The sequence below is a fragment of the Xyrauchen texanus genome, chromosome 50 (genome assembly GCF_025860055.1).
Source record: "Xyrauchen texanus isolate HMW12.3.18 chromosome 50, RBS_HiC_50CHRs, whole genome shotgun sequence".
Taxonomy (NCBI): Eukaryota; Metazoa; Chordata; class Actinopteri; order Cypriniformes; family Catostomidae; genus Xyrauchen; species Xyrauchen texanus.
Genome location: NC_068325.1, coordinates 22599243 through 22623007, shown reverse-complemented (window position 1 = coordinate 22623007; position 23765 = coordinate 22599243). Strand labels below are relative to the sequence as shown.

General features: G+C 36.4%; 1 protein-coding gene across 1 annotated transcript; it reads right to left on the bottom strand.

The window, feature by feature from the left end:
• Positions 1-4184: 4184 nt before the first annotated feature.
• Positions 4185-23673, bottom strand: sdhb (succinate dehydrogenase complex, subunit B, iron sulfur (Ip)). Its single transcript, XM_052124038.1, has 8 exons — positions 23538-23673; positions 5780-5913; positions 5611-5696; positions 5382-5518; positions 5179-5295; positions 5000-5101; positions 4779-4901; positions 4185-4609 (listed from the first exon to the last, which is right to left on the bottom strand). The coding sequence occupies exons 1-8, from the start codon at positions 23598-23600 to the stop codon at positions 4532-4534; spliced, it is 840 nt and encodes a 279-aa protein (XP_051979998.1). The 5' UTR covers positions 23601-23673; the 3' UTR covers positions 4185-4531.
• Between the last annotated feature and the right edge of the window lie 92 nt (positions 23674-23765).

Here is a 23765-nt window from a genome sequence, read left to right as displayed (position 1 = left end):
ATCATCACACCGGTGACGACATTAATATCATCACACCAGTGACGACATTAATATCATCACACCAGTGACGATATTAATATCATCACACCGGTGACGACATTAATATCATCACGCCGGTGACGACATTAATATCATCACACCAGTGACGGCATTAATATCATCACACCGGTGATGACATTAATATCATCACAATAGTGATGACATTAATATCATCACACCGGTGACGACATTAATATCATCACAATAGTGATGACATTAATATCATCACGCCGGTGACGACATTAATATCATCACACCAGTGAAGGCATTAATATCATCACACCAGTGACGACATTAATATCATCACGCCGGTGACGACATTAATATCATCACACCAGTGACGGCATTAATATCATCACGCCGGTGACGACATTAATATCATCACGCCGGTGACGACATTAATATCATCACGCCGGTGACGACATTAATATCATCACACCGGTGACGACATTAATATCATCACGCCGGTGACGACATTAATATCATCACGCCGGTGACGACATTAATATCATCACACCAGTGACGACATTAATATCATCACACCAGTGACGACATTAATATCATCACACCAGTGACGACATTAATATCATCACACCAGTGACGACATTAATATCATCATGCCGGTGACGACATTAATATCATCACACCAGTGACGGCCAGCATTAATATCATCACACCAGTGACGGCCAGCATTAATATCATCACACCAGTGAAGGCATTAATATCATCACACCAGTGACGACATTAATATCATCACACCAGTGACATCATTAATATCATCACGCCGGTGACGACATTAATATCATCACACCAGTGACGGCATTAATATCATCACACCAGTGACGACATTAATGTCATCACACCGGTGACGACATTAATATCATCACGCCGGTGACGACATTAATATCATCACACCGGTGATGACATTAATATCATCACAATAGTGATGACATTAATATCATCACGCCGGTGACGACATTAATATCATCACAATAGTGATGACATTAATATCATCACGCCGGTGACGACATTAATATCATCACACCAGTGAAGGCATTAATATCATCACACCAGTGACGACATTAATATCATCACACCAGTGACGACATTAATATCATCACACCAGTGACGGCATTAATATCATCACGCCGGTGACGACATTAATATCATCACACCAGTGACGGCATTAATATCATCACGCCGGTGACGACATTAATATCATCACGCCAGTGACGGCATTAATATCATCACGCCGGTGACGACATTAATATCATCACGCCGGTGACGACATTAATATCATCACGCCGGTGACGACATTAATATCATCACGCCGGTGACGACATTAATATCATCACACCAGTGACGACATTAATATCATCACACCGGTGACGACATTAATATCATCACACCAGTGACGACATTAATATCATCACGCCGGTGACGACATTAATATCATCACACCAGTGACGACATTAATATCATCACGCCGGTGACGGCATTAATATCATCACACCAGTGACGACATTAATATCATCACGCCGGTGACGGCATTAATATCATCACACCAGTGACGACATTAATATCATCACACCAGTGACGACATTAATATCATCACACCAGTGACGACATTAATATCATCACACCAGTGACGACATTAATATCATCATGCCGGTGACGACATTAATATCATCACGCCGGTGACGACATTAATATCATCTCGCCGGTGACGGCATTAATATCATCACAATAGTGACGACATTAATATCATCACGCTAGTGACGGCATTAATATCATCACGCCAGTGACGGCATTAATATCATCACGCCAGTGACGGCATTAATATCATCAGAATAGTGACGTCATTAATATCATCACGCCAGTGACGTCATTAATATCATCACACCAGTGACGGCATTAATATCATCACAATAGTGACGTCATTAATATCATCACGCCAGTGACGGCATTAATATCATCACACCAGTGACGGCATTAATATCATCACACCAGTGACGACATTAATATCATCACACCAGTGACGACATTAATATCATCACGCCGGTGACGACATTAATATCATCACGCCGGTGACGGCATTAATATCATCACACCAGTGAAGGCATTAATATCATCACACCAGTGACGGCATTAATATCATCACAATAGTGACGACATTAATATCATCACGCCGGTGACGACATTAATATCATCACACCAGTGACGGCCAGCATTAATATCATCACACCAGTGAAGGCATTAATATCATCACACCAGTGATGGAATGAATATCATCACACCAGTGAAGGCATTAATATCATCACACCAGTGAAGGCATTAATATCATCACACCAGTGAAGGCATTAATATCATCACACCAGTGATGGAATGAATATCATCACACCAGTGAAGGCATTAATATCATCACACCAGTGAAGGCATTAATATCATCACACCAGTGAAGGCATTAATATCATCACACCAGTGAAGGCATTAATATCATCACACCAGTGACGACATTAATATCATCACGCCGGTGACGACATTAATATCATCACACCGGTGACGGCATTAATATCATCACACCGGTGACGACATTAATATCATCACGCCAGTGACGGCATTAATATCATCACAATAGTGACGACATTAATATCATCACAATAGTGACGACATTAATATCATCACCCCAGTGACGGCATTAATATCATCACAATAGTGACGACATTAATATCATCACACCAGTGACGCCATTAATATCATCACACCAGTGATGGAATGAATATCATCACACCAGTGACGGCATTAATATCATCACACCGGTGACGTGGTTTTGCCTACTTACCCACTTGTCTTATGTATTTCCGGTGTTTGGCCACTAGCGTGCAAGTACACGTTAAGACTGCGAGAGTTTGGTTGAGTTGGGACACTCATAGGCTTAAAAGATGTTGGGGCTAGTTGCTGTTTTTGTCTTTTCACTCAGCTGAAGACTTATTGTTTTTGGTAGCAGCGACTGTTATAGCCTCGGAGCTTTGGCACGTGTTACACATGGGACGGTCTTGTGAGTGTTGGGACAGGGCCAACCTCCATTTTAAGGACACATCCGGGTAATTCTTGCATTCTTGAATGGAACTTCGGCAGTGGATGATGACGTAGAACATAAGAACAGCCATGGGCGAATGAAAATTAAAATGGAAAGCTCATTCAGAGAGGGAGCAGTGCAGAGTTAATGACAGAAAAAACAGCATCTGGATTTATTAATGACAAACCTAGACATGACATGTATTATAATGGACTTGTGTGACCATTCAGAGGCATTAAAACATTGATAATGAATTTTAAAACTTGTTCATAAATGAGATCCTTATGAAAACTACCCATAGATTTACTGTAATATTAGAATTGTAACCACGACTGTAGTAACCATGTTCTGATACAGATTACTGTAGTATCCATATGATAACTTGGTTTTAGTTATAGTATAATAATATCTATATGGTTTTGTGGTTTTATAAGTGGCCTATATTAACTAACTTTTAAAGGGTAAACAAAGCAGCCTAATCATTTTCTGCTTAGGCACATAAATATAATTAAAATATAATATAATTTTAAAGTTACACATTTTATCCAAAGAATTTGTAAAAATGACATTTATTAGAGGTATCGGTATCTGTGGCAGGGCGGAGGGCGGGGCCGGTCCCGTATTAGGCTAATTATGCCTCTGTGAGGGTTAAAGGTCGACTGCAGAGGATCGTGCGGGAGAGAGAGATAGTTTACGTATAACAACTATTATTTATATTGAAAAGCCGGTTCTCGCCGCCTCCTTTCCATTGATCCTTTTACAGTATCGATGTCGTGATATTGACCTAAAGTACTTGTATCGGATCGAAAAGAAAATAAGTGTTATCGCCCATCCCTACCGCTTAGAAAACGCCCACATTTGACCAATCACGTGACCGCAGCATTAAATCCCGCCCTTCAGCGCCCCCATGTGGCCAAACTTCAGAACTGATGGAGATTCTGATTCACATTTCGGTCCACAGTAATCTAGACAAACCAGTGAAATACCAGTGATGGATTTGAAGTGGAAAGTAGTTCTATAAAATGAGTACATGTGACTCATGTGACTGTCAAATAAATACAGATTCTATAAAGTAACAGATCATGTTGAGCTGCAAGCGTTTATTTAATATACAGACAGATCTCCCAAATACAAGGAGTGATAAACTCTTCTTCAAAAGGACATCTGAAGAAACAACATACACACGCACCAATATACAGTAATGTCTCTCACACACACACGCACACACACACTAGCACACACATGCGTCTTGTAATGGAGTAAATAGTAAACAGCATCAGTTAAAGTGTGTGTGGTAGGGTGTGGTTTAATTCAATCTGTATAAACACATATATGTGTGTGTGCGTGTGTGTGTGAGTGATGTGCGTGCGCTGTCTGGTCTTATTATGCGTTATTGTCCATCTTCTCTGGTGTTTACGCCGACACCGTTTTCTCCTTGTATGTTGCCATCATCTTCTTGATCTGAGCGATGGCTTTGCCTGGATTCAAACCCTGAGAGACGAAAAACACTTTCAACAAGCATCCAGTGGTTAAATCACATACGACACAACCTTAATTCAACACCTCATAATATACAGATCTTTATCTCTGTATCTCATTTTCCAGATAGGGGGTGTGGCATCAAGCGTGTGGGCGTGGCCTGGTCACATTGGGGCGTTACCTTAGGGCAGGTTTTGGTGCAGTTCATGATGGTGTGACAGCGGTACAGTGAGAACGGATCCTGCAGTTTAGAGAGTCTCTCTTCAGTGAAATCATCGCGTGAGTCGATCATCCAACGATACGCCTGAAACGCAACAAACACGGCTCGTCACAAATTGAGCAAATGTGAGAATATGAGAGGGTTTGGAGCTAATGGCAGACATGCCATCGGTTTCCTCTGACCTGCATGAGGACGGCCGGCCCCAGATACTTGTCTCCGTTCCACCAGTAACTCGGACAGCTCGTACTACAGCAGGCACACAGAATACACTCGTACAGCCCGTCCTGACAGAGAGAGAACGTGATATAAACACCAGTACACACATGTGACGGTCACATCAGTCCTGAAGCGTTCACTGTACCAGTTTCTGCCGGTCCTCAGTGCTCTGCAGATACTGTTCCTGACCCGTCTTAGACTCGTCCTTCTTCTTCAGGTACGGCTCGATGGATTTATACTGAGCGTAGAAGTTACTCATGTCCTGCAGGACACACAAGTGTTCAGATAAACCCGCGGCCCGCTGATGGACAGTAGAAACGGTCTCTTAAAGTGTCATCAGATACTCACGGGCACCAGGTCTTTCACCACATACATGTGCGGCAGCGGGTAGATCTTTGTCACTTTGTTGGTGTTGCCGTCAATTTTGTTCAGACACGCTAAAGTGTTTCCGCCGTTAATATTCATGGCACAAGATCCACAGATGCCTGGACACATCAGAACCAGATAGCACAAGAATAAAACAATAGATATAGTGTTGAAAATGAGGACAAATATATTGTGAAATCCTCTGTCTCACCCTCTCTGCAGGAGCGTCTGAAGGTCAGCGTGGGGTCGATCTCGTTCTTGATCTTGATGAGAGCGTCCAGCACCATCGGCCCACAGCTGAGACACAACAGACACAGTCAGACTCACACTACAACACCGCAGAGTGACCGACCAACAGAACGTCCAGCGGCTGAACTCACGTGTTGAGGTCGACCTCGTATGTCTGCATGCGAGGTTTGTCTCCAGCAGTGTCTGGATCCCAGCGGTAGATCTGAAACTTCTTGTTTCTGGGTTCAGTTGCAGGAGCTGCGGCGGTCTGAGCGAACCGCACCACCTTACGCCAAACAAAATACAAAATAACATCAAATCAGATAGTACACATGTGTGCTTGTCGAATGAGTTTCTCCCTCTCTTCTAGTTGTGCTGGGGTAAGGGTTAGTTTAAGATCTGTCCTGTTAAAGCTAAAGTGTGTATTTATTAGTGTTACAATACTTTCTAATTCTTCTATCCCAGTTTAATATGCAGAGACAACTATAAGTAAGCTATTCTGAGGTTCATTTTCTCCAAGTCTGTAAACACATTCTCTGTGCGATACAATGTCCCAGTTTGTTTGGAGCGACCTGTCCAGCCCAACACAACAACACTGTCTCAACCAATGGCGTGAGTTGGGGGCGGGACCAACAGCAGGTGGGTGTATTCAGAAATCTGCTTAAAACGATGATTATTTTTGCAATTCCATTCAGTAGCACAGAAATAACATACTTCAGCTTTAATTAAACACTTTATGGTGTGTTCAAGTCATGTCACAAAACTACATTTCCCATCATTATATAAAGCATTAATTACACATCTAATGCAGGGCTTTGCTCTTCACTTTGTTGCATTGGGTAACCCTAACCCTTCCTTTGCTAGAAAGTAAAACGGAAATAAAAAAAAGTTTGTTCTTTTATACTTAAAAACACTGTAACTCTATAATCACTGTAACAATGTAAACACTATAAACACTGTCACTATAAACAATATAACACTGTAAAAACTGCTGACACTGCAAACACTATAATCACTGTCACTATGAACACTGTAACACTATAATCACTGTAACAATATAAACACTATAATCACTGTCACTATGAACACTGTAACTCTATAATCACTGTAACAATGTAAACACTATAAACACTGTCACTATAAACAATATAACACTGTAAAAACTGCTGACACTGCAAACACTATAATCACTGTCACTATAAACAATGTAAACACTATAATCACTGTCACTATGAACACTGTAACTCTATAATCACTGTAACAATGTAAACACTATAAACACTGTCACTATAAACAATATAACACTGTAAAAACTGCTGACACTGCAAACACTATAATCACTGTCACTATAAACACTGTAAACACTATAATCACTGTCACTGTAAACACTGTAAACACTATAATCACTGTCACTATAAACACTGTAAACACTATAATCACTGTCACTGTAAACACTGCAAACACTATAATCACTGTCACTATAAACACTGTAAACACTATAATCACTGTCACTATAAACACTGTAAACACTATAATCACTGTCACTATAAACACTGTAAACACTATAATCACTGTCACTGTAAACACTGCAAACACTATAATCACTGTCACTATAAACACTGTAAACACTATAATCACTGTCACTATAAACACTGTAAACACTATAATCACTGTCACTGTAAACACTGCAAACACTATAATCACTGTCACTATAAACACTGTAAACACTATAATCACTGTCACTATAAACACTGCAAACACTATAATCACTGTCACTATAAACACTGTAAACACTATAATCACTGTCACTATGAACACTGTAACACTATAAAAACTATAATCACTGTCACTATGAACACTATAACACTGTAAAAACTGCTGACACTGTAACACTGCAAACACTATAATCACTGTCACTATGAACACTATAACACTGTAAAAACTGCTGACACTGTAACACTGTAAACACTATAATCACTGTCACTATGAACACTATAACACTGTAAAAACTGCTGACACTGTAACACTGTAAACACTATAATCACTGTCACTATGAACACTATAACACTGTAAAAACTGCTGACACTGTAACACTGCAAACACTATAATCACTGTCACTATGAACACTAAACACTGTCACTATAAACACTATAAACACTGTCACTATGAACACTAAACACTGTCACTATAAACAATATAACACTGTAAAAACTGCTGACACTGCAAACACTATAAGCACTGTCACTATAAACACTGTAAACACTATAATCACTGTCACTATGAACACTGTAACACTGTAAAAACTGCTGACACTGTAACACTGCAAACACTATAATCACTGTCACTATGAACACTAAACACTGTCACTATAAACACTATAAACACTGTCACTATGAACACTAAACACTGTCACTATAAACAATATAACACTGTAAAAACTGCTGACACTGCAAACACTATAATCACTGTCACTATAAACACTGTAAACACTATAATCACTGTCACTATGAACACTGTAACACTGTAAAAACTGCTGACACTGTAACACTGTAAACACTATAAACACTGTCACTATGAACACTAAACACTGTCACTATAAACACTGTCACTATAAACACTGTAAACACTATAATCACTGTCACTATGAACACTGTAACACTGTAAAAACTGCTGACACTGTAACACTGTAAACACTATAAACACTGTCACTATGAACACTAAACACTGTCACTATAAACACTATAAACACTGTCACTATAAACACTGTAAACACTATAATCACTGTCACTATAAACACTGTAACACTGTAAAAACTGCTGACACTGTAACACTGTAAACACTATAAACACTGTCACTATGAACACTAAACACTGTCACTATAAACAATATAAACACTGTCACTATAAACACTGTAAACACTATAAACACTGTCACTATGAACACTAAACACTGTCACTATAAACAATATAACACTGTAAAAACTGCTGACACTGCAAACACTATAATCACTGTCACTATAAACACTGTAAACAATATAATCACTGTCACTATGAACACTATAACACTGTAAAAACTGCTGACACTGTAACACTGCAAACACTATAATCACTGTCACTATGAACACTATAACACTGTAAAAACTGCTGACACTGTAACACTGCAAACACTATAATCACTGTCACTATGAACACTATAACACTGTAAAAACTGCTGACACTGTAACACTGCAAACACTATAATCACTGTCACTATGAACACTATAACACTGTAAAAACTGCTGACACTGTAACACTGCAAACACTATAATCACTGTCACTATGAACACTATAACACTGTAAAAACTGCTGACACTGTAACACTGTAAACACTATAATCACTGTCACTATGAACACTATAACACTGTAAAAACTGCTGACACTGTAACACTGCAAACACTATAATCACTGTCACTATGAACACTAAACACTGTCACTATAAACACTATAAACACTGTCACTATGAACACTAAACACTGTCACTATAAACAATATAACACTGTAAAAACTGCTGACACTGCAAACACTATAAGCACTGTCACTATAAACACTGTAAACACTATAATCACTGTCACTATGAACACTGTAACACTGTAAAAACTGCTGACACTGTAACACTGCAAACACTATAATCACTGTCACTATGAACACTAAACACTGTCACTATAAACACTATAAACACTGTCACTATGAACACTAAACACTGTCACTATAAACAATATAACACTGTAAAAACTGCTGACACTGCAAACACTATAATCACTGTCACTATAAACACTGTAAACACTATAATCACTGTCACTATGAACACTGTAACACTGTAAAAACTGCTGACACTGTAACACTGTAAACACTATAAACACTGTCACTATGAACACTAAACACTGTCACTATAAACACTATAAACACTGTCACTATAAACACTGTAAACACTATAATCACTGTCACTATGAACACTGTAACACTGTAAAAACTGCTGACACTGTAACACTGTAAACACTATAAACACTGTCACTATGAACACTAAACACTGTCACTATAAACACTATAAACACTGTCACTATAAACACTGTAAACACTATAATCACTGTCACTATAAACACTGTAACACTGTAAAAACTGCTGACACTGTAACACTGTAAACACTATAAACACTGTCACTATGAACACTAAACACTGTCACTATAAACAATATAAACACTGTCACTATAAACACTGTAAACACTATAAACACTGTCACTATGAACACTAAACACTGTCACTATAAACAATATAACACTGTAAAAACTGCTGACACTGCAAACACTATAATCACTGTCACTATAAACACTGTAAACAATATAATCACTGTCACTATGAACACTATAACACTGTAAAAACTGCTGACACTGTAACACTGCAAACACTATAATCACTGTCACTATGAACACTATAACACTGTAAAAACTGCTGACACTGTAACACTGCAAACACTATAATCACTGTCACTATGAACACTATAACACTGTAAAAACTGCTGACACTGTAACACTGCAAACACTATAATCACTGTCACTATGAACACTATAACACTGTAAAAACTGCTGACACTGTAACACTGCAAACACTATAATCACTGTCACTATGAACACTATAACACTGTAAAAACTGCTGACACTGCAAACACTATAATCACTGTCACTATAAACACTGTAAACACTATAATCACTGTCACTATGAACACTGTAACATTATAAACTGCTGACACTGTAAACACTATAATCACTGTCACTATAAACACTGTAACACTATAAAAACTGCTGACACTGTAACACAAACACTATAATCACTGTCACTATGAACACTATAAAAACTATAATCACTGTCACTATGAACACTATAACACTGTCAAAACTGCTGACACTGTAAACACTATAATCACTGTCACTATAAACACTATAACACTGTAAAAACTGCTGACACTGTAAACACTATAATCACTGTCACTATAAACACTGTAACACTATAAAAACTGCTGACACTGTAACACAAACACTATAATCACTGTCACTATGAACACTATAAAAACTATAATCACTGTCACTATGAACACTATAACACTGTCAAAACTGCTGACACTGTAAACACTATAATCACTGTCACTATGAACACTATAACACTGTCAAAACTGCTGACACTGTAACACTATAAACACTATAATCACTGTCACTATGAACACTATAAAAACTATAATCACTGTCACTATGAACACTATAACACTGTCAAAACTGCTGACACTGTAACACTATAAACACTATAAACACTGTCACTATGAACACTATAACACTGTCAAAACTGCTGACACTGTAACACTGTAAACACTATAAACACTGTCACTATGAACACTATAACACTGTAACACAAACACTATAATCACTGTCACTATGAACACTATAACACTGTCAAAACTGCTGACACTGTAAACACTATAATCACTGTCACTATGAACACTATAACACTGTCAAAACTGCTGACACTGTAACACTATAAACACTATAATCACTGTCACTATGAACACTATAAAAACTATAATCACTGTCACTATGAACACTATAAACACTATAATCACTGTCACTATGAACACTATAACACTGTCAAAACTGCTGACACTGTAACACTATAAACACTATAATCACTGTCACTATGAACACTATAAAAACTATAATCACTGTCACTATGAACACTATAAAAACTATAATCACTGTCACTATGAACACTATAAAAACTATAATCACTGTCACTATGAACACTATAAACACTATAATCACTGTCACTATGAACACTATAACACTGTCAAAACTGCTGACACTGTAAACACTATAATCACTGTCACTATAAACACTATAACACTGTAAAAACTGCTGACACTGTAAACACTATAATCACTGTCACTATAAACACTGTAACACTATAAAAACTGCTGACACTGTAACACAAACACTATAATCACTGTCACTATGAACACTATAAAAACTATAATCACTGTCACTATGAACACTATAACACTGTAAAAACTACTGACACTGTAAACACTATAATCACTGTCACTATAAACACTGTAACACTATAAAAACTGCTGACACTGTAACACAAACACTATAATCACTGTCACTATGAACACTATAACACTGTAAAAACTGCTGACACTGTAAACACTATAATCACTGTCACTATAAACACTATAACACTGTAAAAACTGCTGACACTGTAAACACTATAATCACTGTCACTATAAACACTGTAACACTATAAAAACTGCTGACACTGTAACACAAACACTATAATCACTGTCACTATGAACACTATAAAAACTATAATCACTGTCACTATGAACACTATAACACTGTCAAAACTGCTGACACTGTAAACACTATAATCACTGTCACTATAAACACTGTAACACTGTAAAAACTACTGACACTGTAAACACTATAATCACTGTCACTATGAACACTGTAAACACTATAATCACTGTCACTATAAACACTGTAACACTATAAAAACTGCTGACACTGTAACACAAACACTATAATCACTGTCACTATGAACACTGTAAACACTATAATCACTGTCACTATAAACACTGTAAACACTATAATCACTGTCACTATGAACACTGTAAACACTATAATCACTGTCACTATGAACACTGTAAACACTATAATCACTGTCACTATGAACACTATAACACTATAAAAACTGCTGACACTGTAAACACTATAATCACTGTCACTATGAACACTATAACACTGTAAAAACTACTGACACTGTAAACACTATAATCACTGTCACTATGAACACTGTAAACACTATAATCACTGTCACTATAAACACTGTAACACTATAAAAACTGCTGACACTGTAACACAAACACTATAATCACTGTCACTATGAACACTGTAAACACTATAATCACTGTCACTATAAACACTGTAAACACTATAATCACTGTCACTATGAACACTGTAAACACTATAATCACTGTCACTATGAACACTGTAAACACTATAATCACTGTCACTATGAACACTATAACACTATAAAAACTGCTGACACTGTAACACAAACACTATAATCACTGTCACTATGAACACTGTAAACACTATAATCACTGTCACTATAAACACTGTAAAAACTGCTGACACTGTAACACAAACACTATAATCACTGTCACTATGAACACTGTAAAAACTGCTGACACTGTAACACAAACACTATAATCACTGTCACTATGAACACTGTAAACACTATAATCACTGTCACTATAAACACTGTAAAAACTGCTGACACTGTAACACAAACACTATAATCACTGTCACTATGAACACTGTAAACACTATAATCACTGTCACTATAAACACTGTAACACTGTAAAAACTGCTGACACTGTAACACAAACACTATAATCACTGTCACTATGAACACTGTAAACACTATAATCACTGTCACTATAAACACTGTAACACTATAAAAACTGCTGACACTGTAACACAAACACTATAATCACTGTCACTATAAACACTGTAACACTATAAAAACTGCTGACACTGTAACACAAACACTATAATCACTGTCACTATGAACACTATAACACTGTAAAAACTGCTGACACTGTAACACAAACACTATAATCACTGTCACTATGAACACTATAAAAACTATAATCACTGTCACTATGAACACTATAACACTGTCAAAACTGCTGACACTGCAAACACTATAATCACTGTCACTATAAACACTGTAAACAATATAATCACTGTCACTATGAACACTATAACACTGTCAAAACTGCTGACACTGTAACACTGTAAATACTATAATCACTGTCACTATGAACACTATAACACTGTAAAAACTGCTGACACTGTAAACACTATAATCAATGTCACTATGAACACTATAAAAACTATAATCACTGTCACTACGAACACTGTAACACTGTAAAAACTATAATCACTGTCAGTATGAACACTATAACACTGTAATAACTGCTGACACTGTAACACTATAAACATGGTAAACACTGTAAAAACTGCTGACACTGTAACATAAACACTATAATCACTGTCACTATGAACAATATAACACTGTAACAACTATAATCACTGTCACTATAAACACTGTAACACTGTAAAAACTGCTGACACTGTAACACTGCAAACACTATAATCACTGTCACTATGAACACTGTAAACACTATAATCACTGTCACTATGAACACTGTAAACACTATAATCACTGTCACTATGAACACTATAAAAACTATAATCACTGTCACTATGAACACTATAACACTGTAAAAACTGCTGACACTGTAAATACTATAATCACTGTCACTATGAACACTATAACACTGTAATAACTGCTGACACTGTAACACTATAAACATGGTAAACACTGTAAAAACTGCTGACACTGTAACACTGCAAACACTATAATCACTGTCACTATGAACACTGTAACACTGTAAAAACTGCTGACACTGTAACACTGCAAACACTATAATCACTGTCACTATGAACACTGTAAACACTATAATCACTGTCACTATGAACACTATAACACTGTAAAAACTGCTGACACTGTAACACTATAAACACTATAAACACTGTCACTATGAACACTGTAACACTGTAAAAACTGCTGACACTGTAAATACTATAATCACTGTCACTATGAACACTATAACACTGTAATAACTGCTGACACTGTAACACTATAAACATGGTAAACACTGTAAACACTGCTGACACTGTAACACTGCAAACACTATAATCACTGTCACTATGAACACTGTAACACTGTAAAAACTGCTGACACTGTAACATAAACACTATAATCACTGTCACTATGAACACTGTAAACACTATAATCACTGTCACTATAAACACTGTAACACTGTAAAAACTGCTGACACTGTAACATAAACACTATAATCACTGTCACTATGAACACTGTAAACACTATAATCACTGTCACTATAAACACTGTAACACTGTAAAAACTGCTGACACTGTAACATAAACACTATAATCACTGTCACTATGAACACTATAAAAACTATAATCACTGTCACTATGAACACTATAACACTGTCAAAACTGCTGACACTGTAAACACTATAATCACTGTCAATATGAACACTATAACACTGTAATAACTGCTGACACTGTAAACACTATAATCACTGTCACTATAAACACTGTAAACAATATAATCACTGTCACTATGAACACTATAACACTGTAATAACTGCTGACACTGTAAACACTATAATCACTGTCACTATAAACACTGTAAACACTATAATCACTGTCACTATGAACACTATAACACTGTAATAACTGCTGACACTGTAACACTATAAACATGGTAAACACTGTAAAAACTGCTGACACTGTAACATAAACACTATAATCACTGTCACTATGAACACTGTAAACACTATAATCACTGTCACTATAAACACTGTAACACTGTAAAAACTGCTGACACTGTAACATAAACACTATAATCACTGTCACTATGAACACTGTAAACACTATAATCACTGTCACTATGAACACTGTAAACACTATAATCACTGTCACTATAAACACTGTAACACTGTAAAAACTGCTGACACTAACACAAACACTATAATCACTGTCACTATAAACACTGTAACACTATAAAAACTGCTGACACTGTAACACAAACACTATAATCACTGTCACTATGAACACTGTAAACACTATAATCACTGTCACTATGAACACTATAACACTGTAAAAACTGCTGACACTGTAAACAATATAATCACTGTCACTATGAACACTGTAAACAATATAATCACTGTCACTATGAACACTATAACACTGTAAAAACTGCTGACACTGTAAACACTATAATCACTGTCACTATGAACACTATAACACTGTAAAAACTGCTGACACTGTAAACACTGAAACACAGTACACACTGTAACACAGTACACACTGTAAACACTATAACACACTATAACACAGTACACACTATAACACAGTACACACTGTAAACAATGTAAACACTATAACACAGTACACACTGTAAACACTATAACACAGTACACACTGTAAACACTATAACACACTATAACACAGTACACACTGTAAACACTATAACACAGTACACACTATAACACAGTACACACTGTAAACACTATAACACAGTACACACTGTAAACACTATAACACACTATAACACAGTACACACTGTAAACACTATAACACACTATAACACAGTACACACTATAACACAGTACACACTGTAAACACTATAACACACTATAACACAGTACACACTGTAAACACTATAACACACTATAACACAGTACACACTGTAAACACTATAACACACTATAACACAGTACACACTGTAAACACTATAACACAGTACACACTGTAAACACTATAACACACTATAACACAGTACACACTATAACACAGTACACACTGTAAACACTATAACACACTATAACACAGTACACACTGTAAACACTATAACACACTATAACACAGTACACACTATAACACAGTACACACTGTAACACACTATAACACAGTACACACTGTAAACACTGTAACACACTATAACACACTATAACACAGTACACACTGTAAACACTGTAACACACTATAACACAGTACACACTGTAACACAGTACACACTGTAAACACTATAACACACTATAACACAGTACACACTGTAAACACTATAACACAGTACACACTGTAAACACTGTAACACACTATAACACAGTACACACTGTACACACTGTACACACTATAACACAGTACACACTGTAAACACAGTACACACTGTAAACACTGTAACACACTATAACACAGTACACACTGTAAACACAGTACACACTGTACACACTATAACACAGTACACACTGTAAACACAGTACACACTGTAACACACTATAACACAGTACACACTGTAAACACTGTAACACACTATAACACAGTACACACTGTAAACACTATAACACAGTACACACTGTAAACACAGTACACACTGTAAACACTGTAACACACTATAACACAGTACACACTGTAAACACTATAACACAGTACACACTGTAAACACAGTACACACTGTAAACATTGTAACACACTATAACACAGTACACACTGTAAACACTATAACACAGTACACACTGTAACACACTATAACACAGTACACACTGTAAACACAGTACACACTGTAAACACTGTAACACACTATAACACAGTACACACTGTAAACACAGTACACACTGTAACACACTATAACACAGTACACACTGTAAACACAGTACACACTGTAAACACTGTAACACAGTGTTACAGTGTTTACAGTGTGTACTGTGTTATAGTGTGTTACAGTGTACTGTGTTATAGTGTGTTATAGTGTGTTACAGTGTGTACTGTGTTATAGTGTGTTACAGTGTTTACAGTGTGTACTGTGTTATAGTGTGTTATAGTGTGTTATAGTGTGTTACAGTGTTTACAGTGTGTACTGTGTTTACTGTGTTATAGTGTTTACAGTGTGTACTGTGTTTACTGTGTTATAGTGTTTACAGTGTGTACTGTGTTATAGTGTGTTACAGTGTGTACTGTGTTTACAGTGTGTACTGTGTTATAGTGTTTACAGTGTGTACTGTGTTTACTGTGTTATAGTGTGTTACAGTGTTTACAGTGTGTACTGTGTTTACTGTGTTATAGTGTTTACAGTGTGTACTGTGTTATAGTGTGTTACAGTGTTTACAGTGTGTACTGTGTTTACTGTGTTATAGTGTTTACAGTGTGTACTGTGTTTACTGTGTTATAGTGTGTTACAGTGTTTACAGTGTGTACTGTGTTTACTGTGTTATAGTGTTTACAGTGTGTACTGTGTTTACAGTGTGTACTGTGTTATAGTGTTTACAGTGTGTACTGTGTTATAGTGTGTTATAGTGTTTACAGTGTGTACTGTGTTATAGTGTTTACAGTGTGTACTGTGTTATAGTGTTTACAGTGTGTACTGTGTTTACAGTGTGTACTGTGTTATAGTGTTTACAGTGTGTACTGTGTTTACAGTGTGTACTGTGTTATAGTGTTTACAGTGTGTACTGTGTTATAGTGTGTTATAGTGTTTACAGTGTGTACTGTGTTATAGTGTTTACAGTGTGTACTGTGTTTACAGTGTGTACTGTGTTATAGTGTTTACAGTGTGTACTGTGTTATAGTGTGTTACAGTGTTTACAGTGTGTACTGTGTTATAGTGTTTAGTGTGTACTGTGTTAGTGTGTTACAGTGTTTACAGTGTGTACTGTGTTATAGTGTGTTATAGTGTGTTATAGTGTGTTACAGTGTTTACAGTGTGTACTGTGTTATAGTGTTTACAGTGTGTACTGTGTTAGTGTGTTATAGTGTTTACAGTGTGTACTGTGTTATAGTGTGTTACAGTGTTTACAGTGTGTACTGTGTTATAGTGTGTTATAGTGTTTACAGTGTGTACTGTGTTATAGTGTTTACAGTGTGTACTGTGTTAGTGTGTTATAGTGTTTACAGTGTGTACTGTGTTATAGTGTGTTACAGTGTTTACAGTGTGTACTGTGTTATAGTGTGTTACAGTGTTTACAGTGTGTACTGTGTTATAGTGTTTACAGTGTGTACTGTGTTAGTGTGTTATAGTGTTTACAGTGTGTACTGTGTTATAGTGTGTTACAGTGTTTACAGTGTGTACTGTGTTAGTGTGTTATAGTGTTTACAGTGTGTACTGTGTTAGTGTGTTATAGTGTTTACAGTGTGTACTGTGTTATAGTGTGTTACAGTGTTTACAGTGTGTACTGTGTTATAGTGTGTTACAGTGTTTACAGTGTGTACTGTGTTATAGTGTTTACAGTGTGTACTGTGTTAGTGTGTTATAGTGTTTACAGTGTGTACTGTGTTATAGTGTGTTACAGTGTTTACAGTGTGTACTGTGTTATAGTGTTTACAGTGTGTACTGTGTTATAGTGTGTTACAGTGTTTACAGTGTGTACTGTGTTTACAGTGTGTACTGTGTTATAGTGTGTTATAGTGTTTACAGTGTGTACTGTGTTATAGTGTGTTATAGTGTTTACAGTGTGTACTGTGTTATAGTGTTTACAGTGTGTACTGTGTTAGTGTGTTATAGTGTTTACAGTGTGTACTGTGTTATAGTGTGTTACAGTGTTTACAGTGTGTACTGTGTTATAGTGTGTTACAGTGTTTACAGTGTGTACTGTGTTAGTGTGTTATAGTGTTTACAGTGTGTACTGTGTTAGTGTGTTACAGTGTTTACAGTGTGTACTGTGTTATAGTGTGTTACAGTGTGTACTGTGTTTACTGTGTTATAGTGTTTACAGTGTGTACTGTGTTTACTGTGTTATAGTGTGTTACAGTGTTTACAGTGTACTGTGTTTACTGTGTTATAGTGTTTACAGTGTGTACTGTGTTTACAGTGTGTACTGTGTTATAGTGTTTACAGTGTGTACTGTGTTATAGTGTGTTATAGTGTTTACAGTGTGTACTGTGTTATAGTGTTTACAGTGTGTACTGTGTTAGTGTGTTATAGTGTTTACAGTGTGTACTGTGTTATAGTGTGTTACAGTGTTTACAGTGTGTACTGTGTTATAGTGTTTACAGTGTGTACTGTGTTAGTGTGTTACAGTGTTTACAGTGTGTACTGTGTTATAGTGTGTTATAGTGTGTTATAGTGTGTTACAGTGTTTACAGTGTGTACTGTGTTATAGTGTTTACAGTGTGTACTGTGTTAGTGTGTTATAGTGTTTACAGTGTGTACTGTGTTATAGTGTGTTACAGTGTTTACAGTGTGTACTGTGTTATAGTGTGTTACAGTGTTTACAGTGTGTACTGTGTTATAGTGTGTTATAGTGTTTACAGTGTGTACTGTGTTATAGTGTGTTATAGTGTTTACAGTGTGTACTGTGTTAGTGTGTTATAGTGTTTACAGTGTGTACTGTGTTAGTGTGTTATAGTGTTTACAGTGTGTACTGTGTTATAGTGTGTTACAGTGTTTACAGTGTGTACTGTGTTATAGTGTTTACAGTGTGTACTGTGTTAGTGTGTTATAGTGTTTACAGTGTGTACTGTGTTATAGTGTGTTACAGTGTTTACAGTGTGTACTGTGTTATAGTGTTTACAGTGTGTACTGTGTTAGTGTGTTATAGTGTTTACAGTGTGTACTGTGTTAGTGTGTTATAGTGTTTACAGTGTGTACTGTGTTAGTGTGTTATAGTGTTTACAGTGTGTACTGTGTTATAGTGTGTTACAGTGTTTACAGTGTGTACTGTGTTATAGTGTGTTACAGTGTTTACAGTGTGTACTGTGTTATAGTGTTTACAGTGTGTACTGTGTTATAGTGTGTTACAGTGTTTACAGTGTGTACTGTGTTTACTGTGTTATAGTGTTTACAGTGTGTACTGTGTTTACTGTGTTATAGTTTGTTACAGTGTTTACAGTGTACTGTGTTTACTGTGTTATAGTGTTTACAGTGTGTACTGTGTTTACAGTGTGTACTGTGTTATAGTGTTTACAGTGTGTACTGTGTTATAGTGTGTTATAGTGTTTACAGTGTGTACTGTGTTATAGTGTTTACAGTGTGTACTGTGTTATAGTGTTTACAGTGTGTACTGTGTTAGTGTGTTATAGTGTTTACAGTGTGTACTGTGTTAGTGTGTTATAGTGTTTACAGTGTGTACTGTGTTAGTGTGTTATAGTGTTTACAGTGTGTACTGTGTTATAGTGTGTTACAGTGTTTACAGTGTGTACTGTGTTATAGTGTGTTACAGTGTTTACAGTGTGTACTGTGTTATAGTGTGTTACAGTGTGTACTGTGTTTACTGTGTTATAGTGTTTACAGTGTGTACTGTGTTTACTGTGTTATAGTGTGTTACAGTGTTTACAGTGTACTGTGTTTACTGTGTTATAGTGTTTACAGTGTGTACTGTGTTTACAGTGTGTACTGTGTTATAGTGTTTACAGTGTGTACTGTGTTATAGTGTGTTATAGTGTTTACAGTGTGTACTGTGTTAGTGTGTTATAGTGTTTACAGTGTGTACTGTGTTATAGTGTGTTATAGTGTTTACAGTGTGTACTGTGTTATAGTGTTTACAGTGTGTACTGTGTTATAGTGTTTACAGTGTGTACTGTGTTAGTGTGTTATAGTGTTTACAGTGTGTACTGTGTTAGTGTGTTATAGTGTTTACAGTGTGTACTGTGTTATAGTGTGTTACAGTGTTTACAGTGTGTACTGTGTTATAGTGTGTTACAGTGTTTACAGTGTGTACTGTGTTATAGTGTGTTACAGTGTGTACTGTGTTTACTGTGTTATAGTGTTTACAGTGTGTACTGTGTTTACTGTGTTATAGTGTGTTACAGTGTTTACAGTGTACTGTGTTTACTGTGTTATAGTGTTTACAGTGTGTACTGTGTTTACAGTGTGTACTGTGTTATAGTGTTTACAGTGTGTACTGTGTTATAGTGTGTTATAGTGTTTACAGTGTGTACTGTGTTATAGTGTTTACAGTGTGTACTGTGTTAGTGTGTTATAGTGTTTACAGTGTGTACTGTGTTATAGTGTGTTACAGTGTTTACAGTGTGTACTGTGTTATAGTGTTTACAGTGTGTACTGTGTTAGTGTGTTACAGTGTTTACAGTGTGTACTGTGTTATAGTGTGTTATAGTGTGTTATAGTGTGTTACAGTGTTTACAGTGTGTACTGTGTTATAGTGTTTACAGTGTGTACTGTGTTAGTGTGTTATAGTGTTTACAGTGTGTACTGTGTTATAGTGTGTTACAGTGTTTACAGTGTGTACTGTGTTATAGTGTGTTATAGTGTTTACAGTGTGTACTGTGTTATAGTGTTTACAGTGTGTACTGTGTTAGTGTGTTATAGTGTTTACAGTGTGTACTGTGTTATAGTGTGTTACAGTGTTTACAGTGTGTACTGTGTTATAGTGTGTTACAGTGTTTACAGTGTGTACTGTGTTATAGTGTTTACAGTGTGTACTGTGTTAGTGTGTTATAGTGTTTACAGTGTGTACTGTGTTATAGTGTGTTACAGTGTTTACAGTGTGTACTGTGTTATAGTGTTTACAGTGTGTACTGTGTTAGTGTGTTATAGTGTTTACAGTGTGTACTGTGTTAGTGTGTTATAGTGTTTACAGTGTGTACTGTGTTATAGTGTGTTACAGTGTTTACAGTGTGTACTGTGTTATAGTGTGTTACAGTGTTTACAGTGTGTACTGTGTTATAGTGTTTACAGTGTGTACTGTGTTAGTGTGTTATAGTGTTTACAGTGTGTACTGTGTTATAGTGTGTTACAGTGTTTACAGTGTGTACTGTGTTATAGTGTTTACAGTGTGTACTGTGTTAGTGTGTTATAGTGTTTACAGTGTGTACTGTGTTATAGTGTGTTACAGTGTTTACAGTGTGTACTGTGTTATAGTGTGTTATAGTGTTTACAGTGTGTACTGTGTTAGTGTGTTATAGTGTTTACAGTGTGTACTGTGTTTACAGTGTGTACTGTGTTATAGTGTGTTACAGTGTTTACAGTGTGTACTGTGTTATAGTGTGTTACAGTGTTTACAGTGTGTTATAGTGTTTACAGTGTGTACTGTGTTATAGTGTGTTACAGTGTTTACAGTGCACTATAACACAGTACACACTGTAAACACTATAACACACTAACACAGTACACACTGTAAACACTATAACACACTATAACACAGTACACACTGTAAACACTATAACACAGTACACACTGTAAACACTATAACACAGTACACACTGTAAACACTGTAACACACTATAACACACTATAACACACTATAACACAGTACACACTGTAAACACTGTAACACACTATAACACAGTACACACTGTAAACACTATAACACAGTACACACTGTAAACACTGTAACACACTATAACACACTGTAAACACTGTAACGCACTATAACACACTATAACACACTATAACACAGTACACACTGTAAACACTATAACACAGTACACACTGTAAACACTATAACACACTATAACACAGTACACACTGTAAACACTGTAACACACTAACACAGTACACACTGTAAACACTATAACACAGTACACACTGTAAACACTGTAACACACTATAACACACTGTAAACACTGTAACGCACTATAACACACTATAACACAGTACACACTGTAAACACTGTAACACACTATAACACAGTACACACTGTAAACACTATAACACAGTACACACTGTAACACACTATAACACACTGTAAACACTGTAACACACTATAACACACTATAACACAGTACACACTGATCTCTACTGGCCACAGACTGAATTACACCCTGATTACATCACTGTTCCTTCAACTGTTACCAAACCAACAAAAGACACGATCTAAATCTAAAAAATACAACTCTTAAATACGACATAAACCATTTTATTTGATCAACATACACTCTTGAACTAATTGAGCTTTACTTAATCGGATAACATGAAAGGACTTCATAAAGCTGTTTCCTCAATTCAAAGACCAGAAACATCGCAGATATACAGTATAGATCACAACTGATACATTACAGAGATATGACAACTAATGTATGATATAGATGTAATATGTTTAATCTAAAGAGTATTACAGCTCAGATAAACAGTCGGCTATCATTTCACATCAGCTTTCGTTATACTGCACTTGAAAACACTGTGTTTCTGGGTTGGGTTAGATTAAAGACACGTTTACTTGTGATATCACAAGGTCAAACTCGAAGTTTCTGATTTGGATGATTTCTCTCACCGTGATCGCGGCGGGTCGAACAGCAGCAGTGCAGCGGCTCAAGGAGAAACACACCGCGGCCATGATCACATCAGTCTGACCCTTCAGTCCTCCAACAGACTATAATATACCGCAGTCAGGTGACTACTTACGCTGCATATGCGCCAGCATGTCTGAAGTACACTAGGTAGGCAGCACACTCATGCTGTGTTTCAAAACCTTCTAGTGTTTATTGATCAAACTGTTAAT

Coding starts and splice junctions, on each gene's coding strand:
- sdhb (XM_052124038.1), bottom strand. CDS start 23,600: ATGGCCGCGGTGTGTTTCTCCTTGAGCCGCTGCACTGCTGCTGTTCGA. Junction 5,914..23,537: donor TTCGACCCGCCGCGATCACG/GTGAGAGAAATC, acceptor GTTTGGCGTAAG/GTGGTGCGGTTCGCTCAGAC. Junction 4,902..4,999: donor GGCCGGCCGTCCTCATGCAG/GTCAGAGGAAAC, acceptor GTTGCGTTTCAG/GCGTATCGTTGGATGATCGA.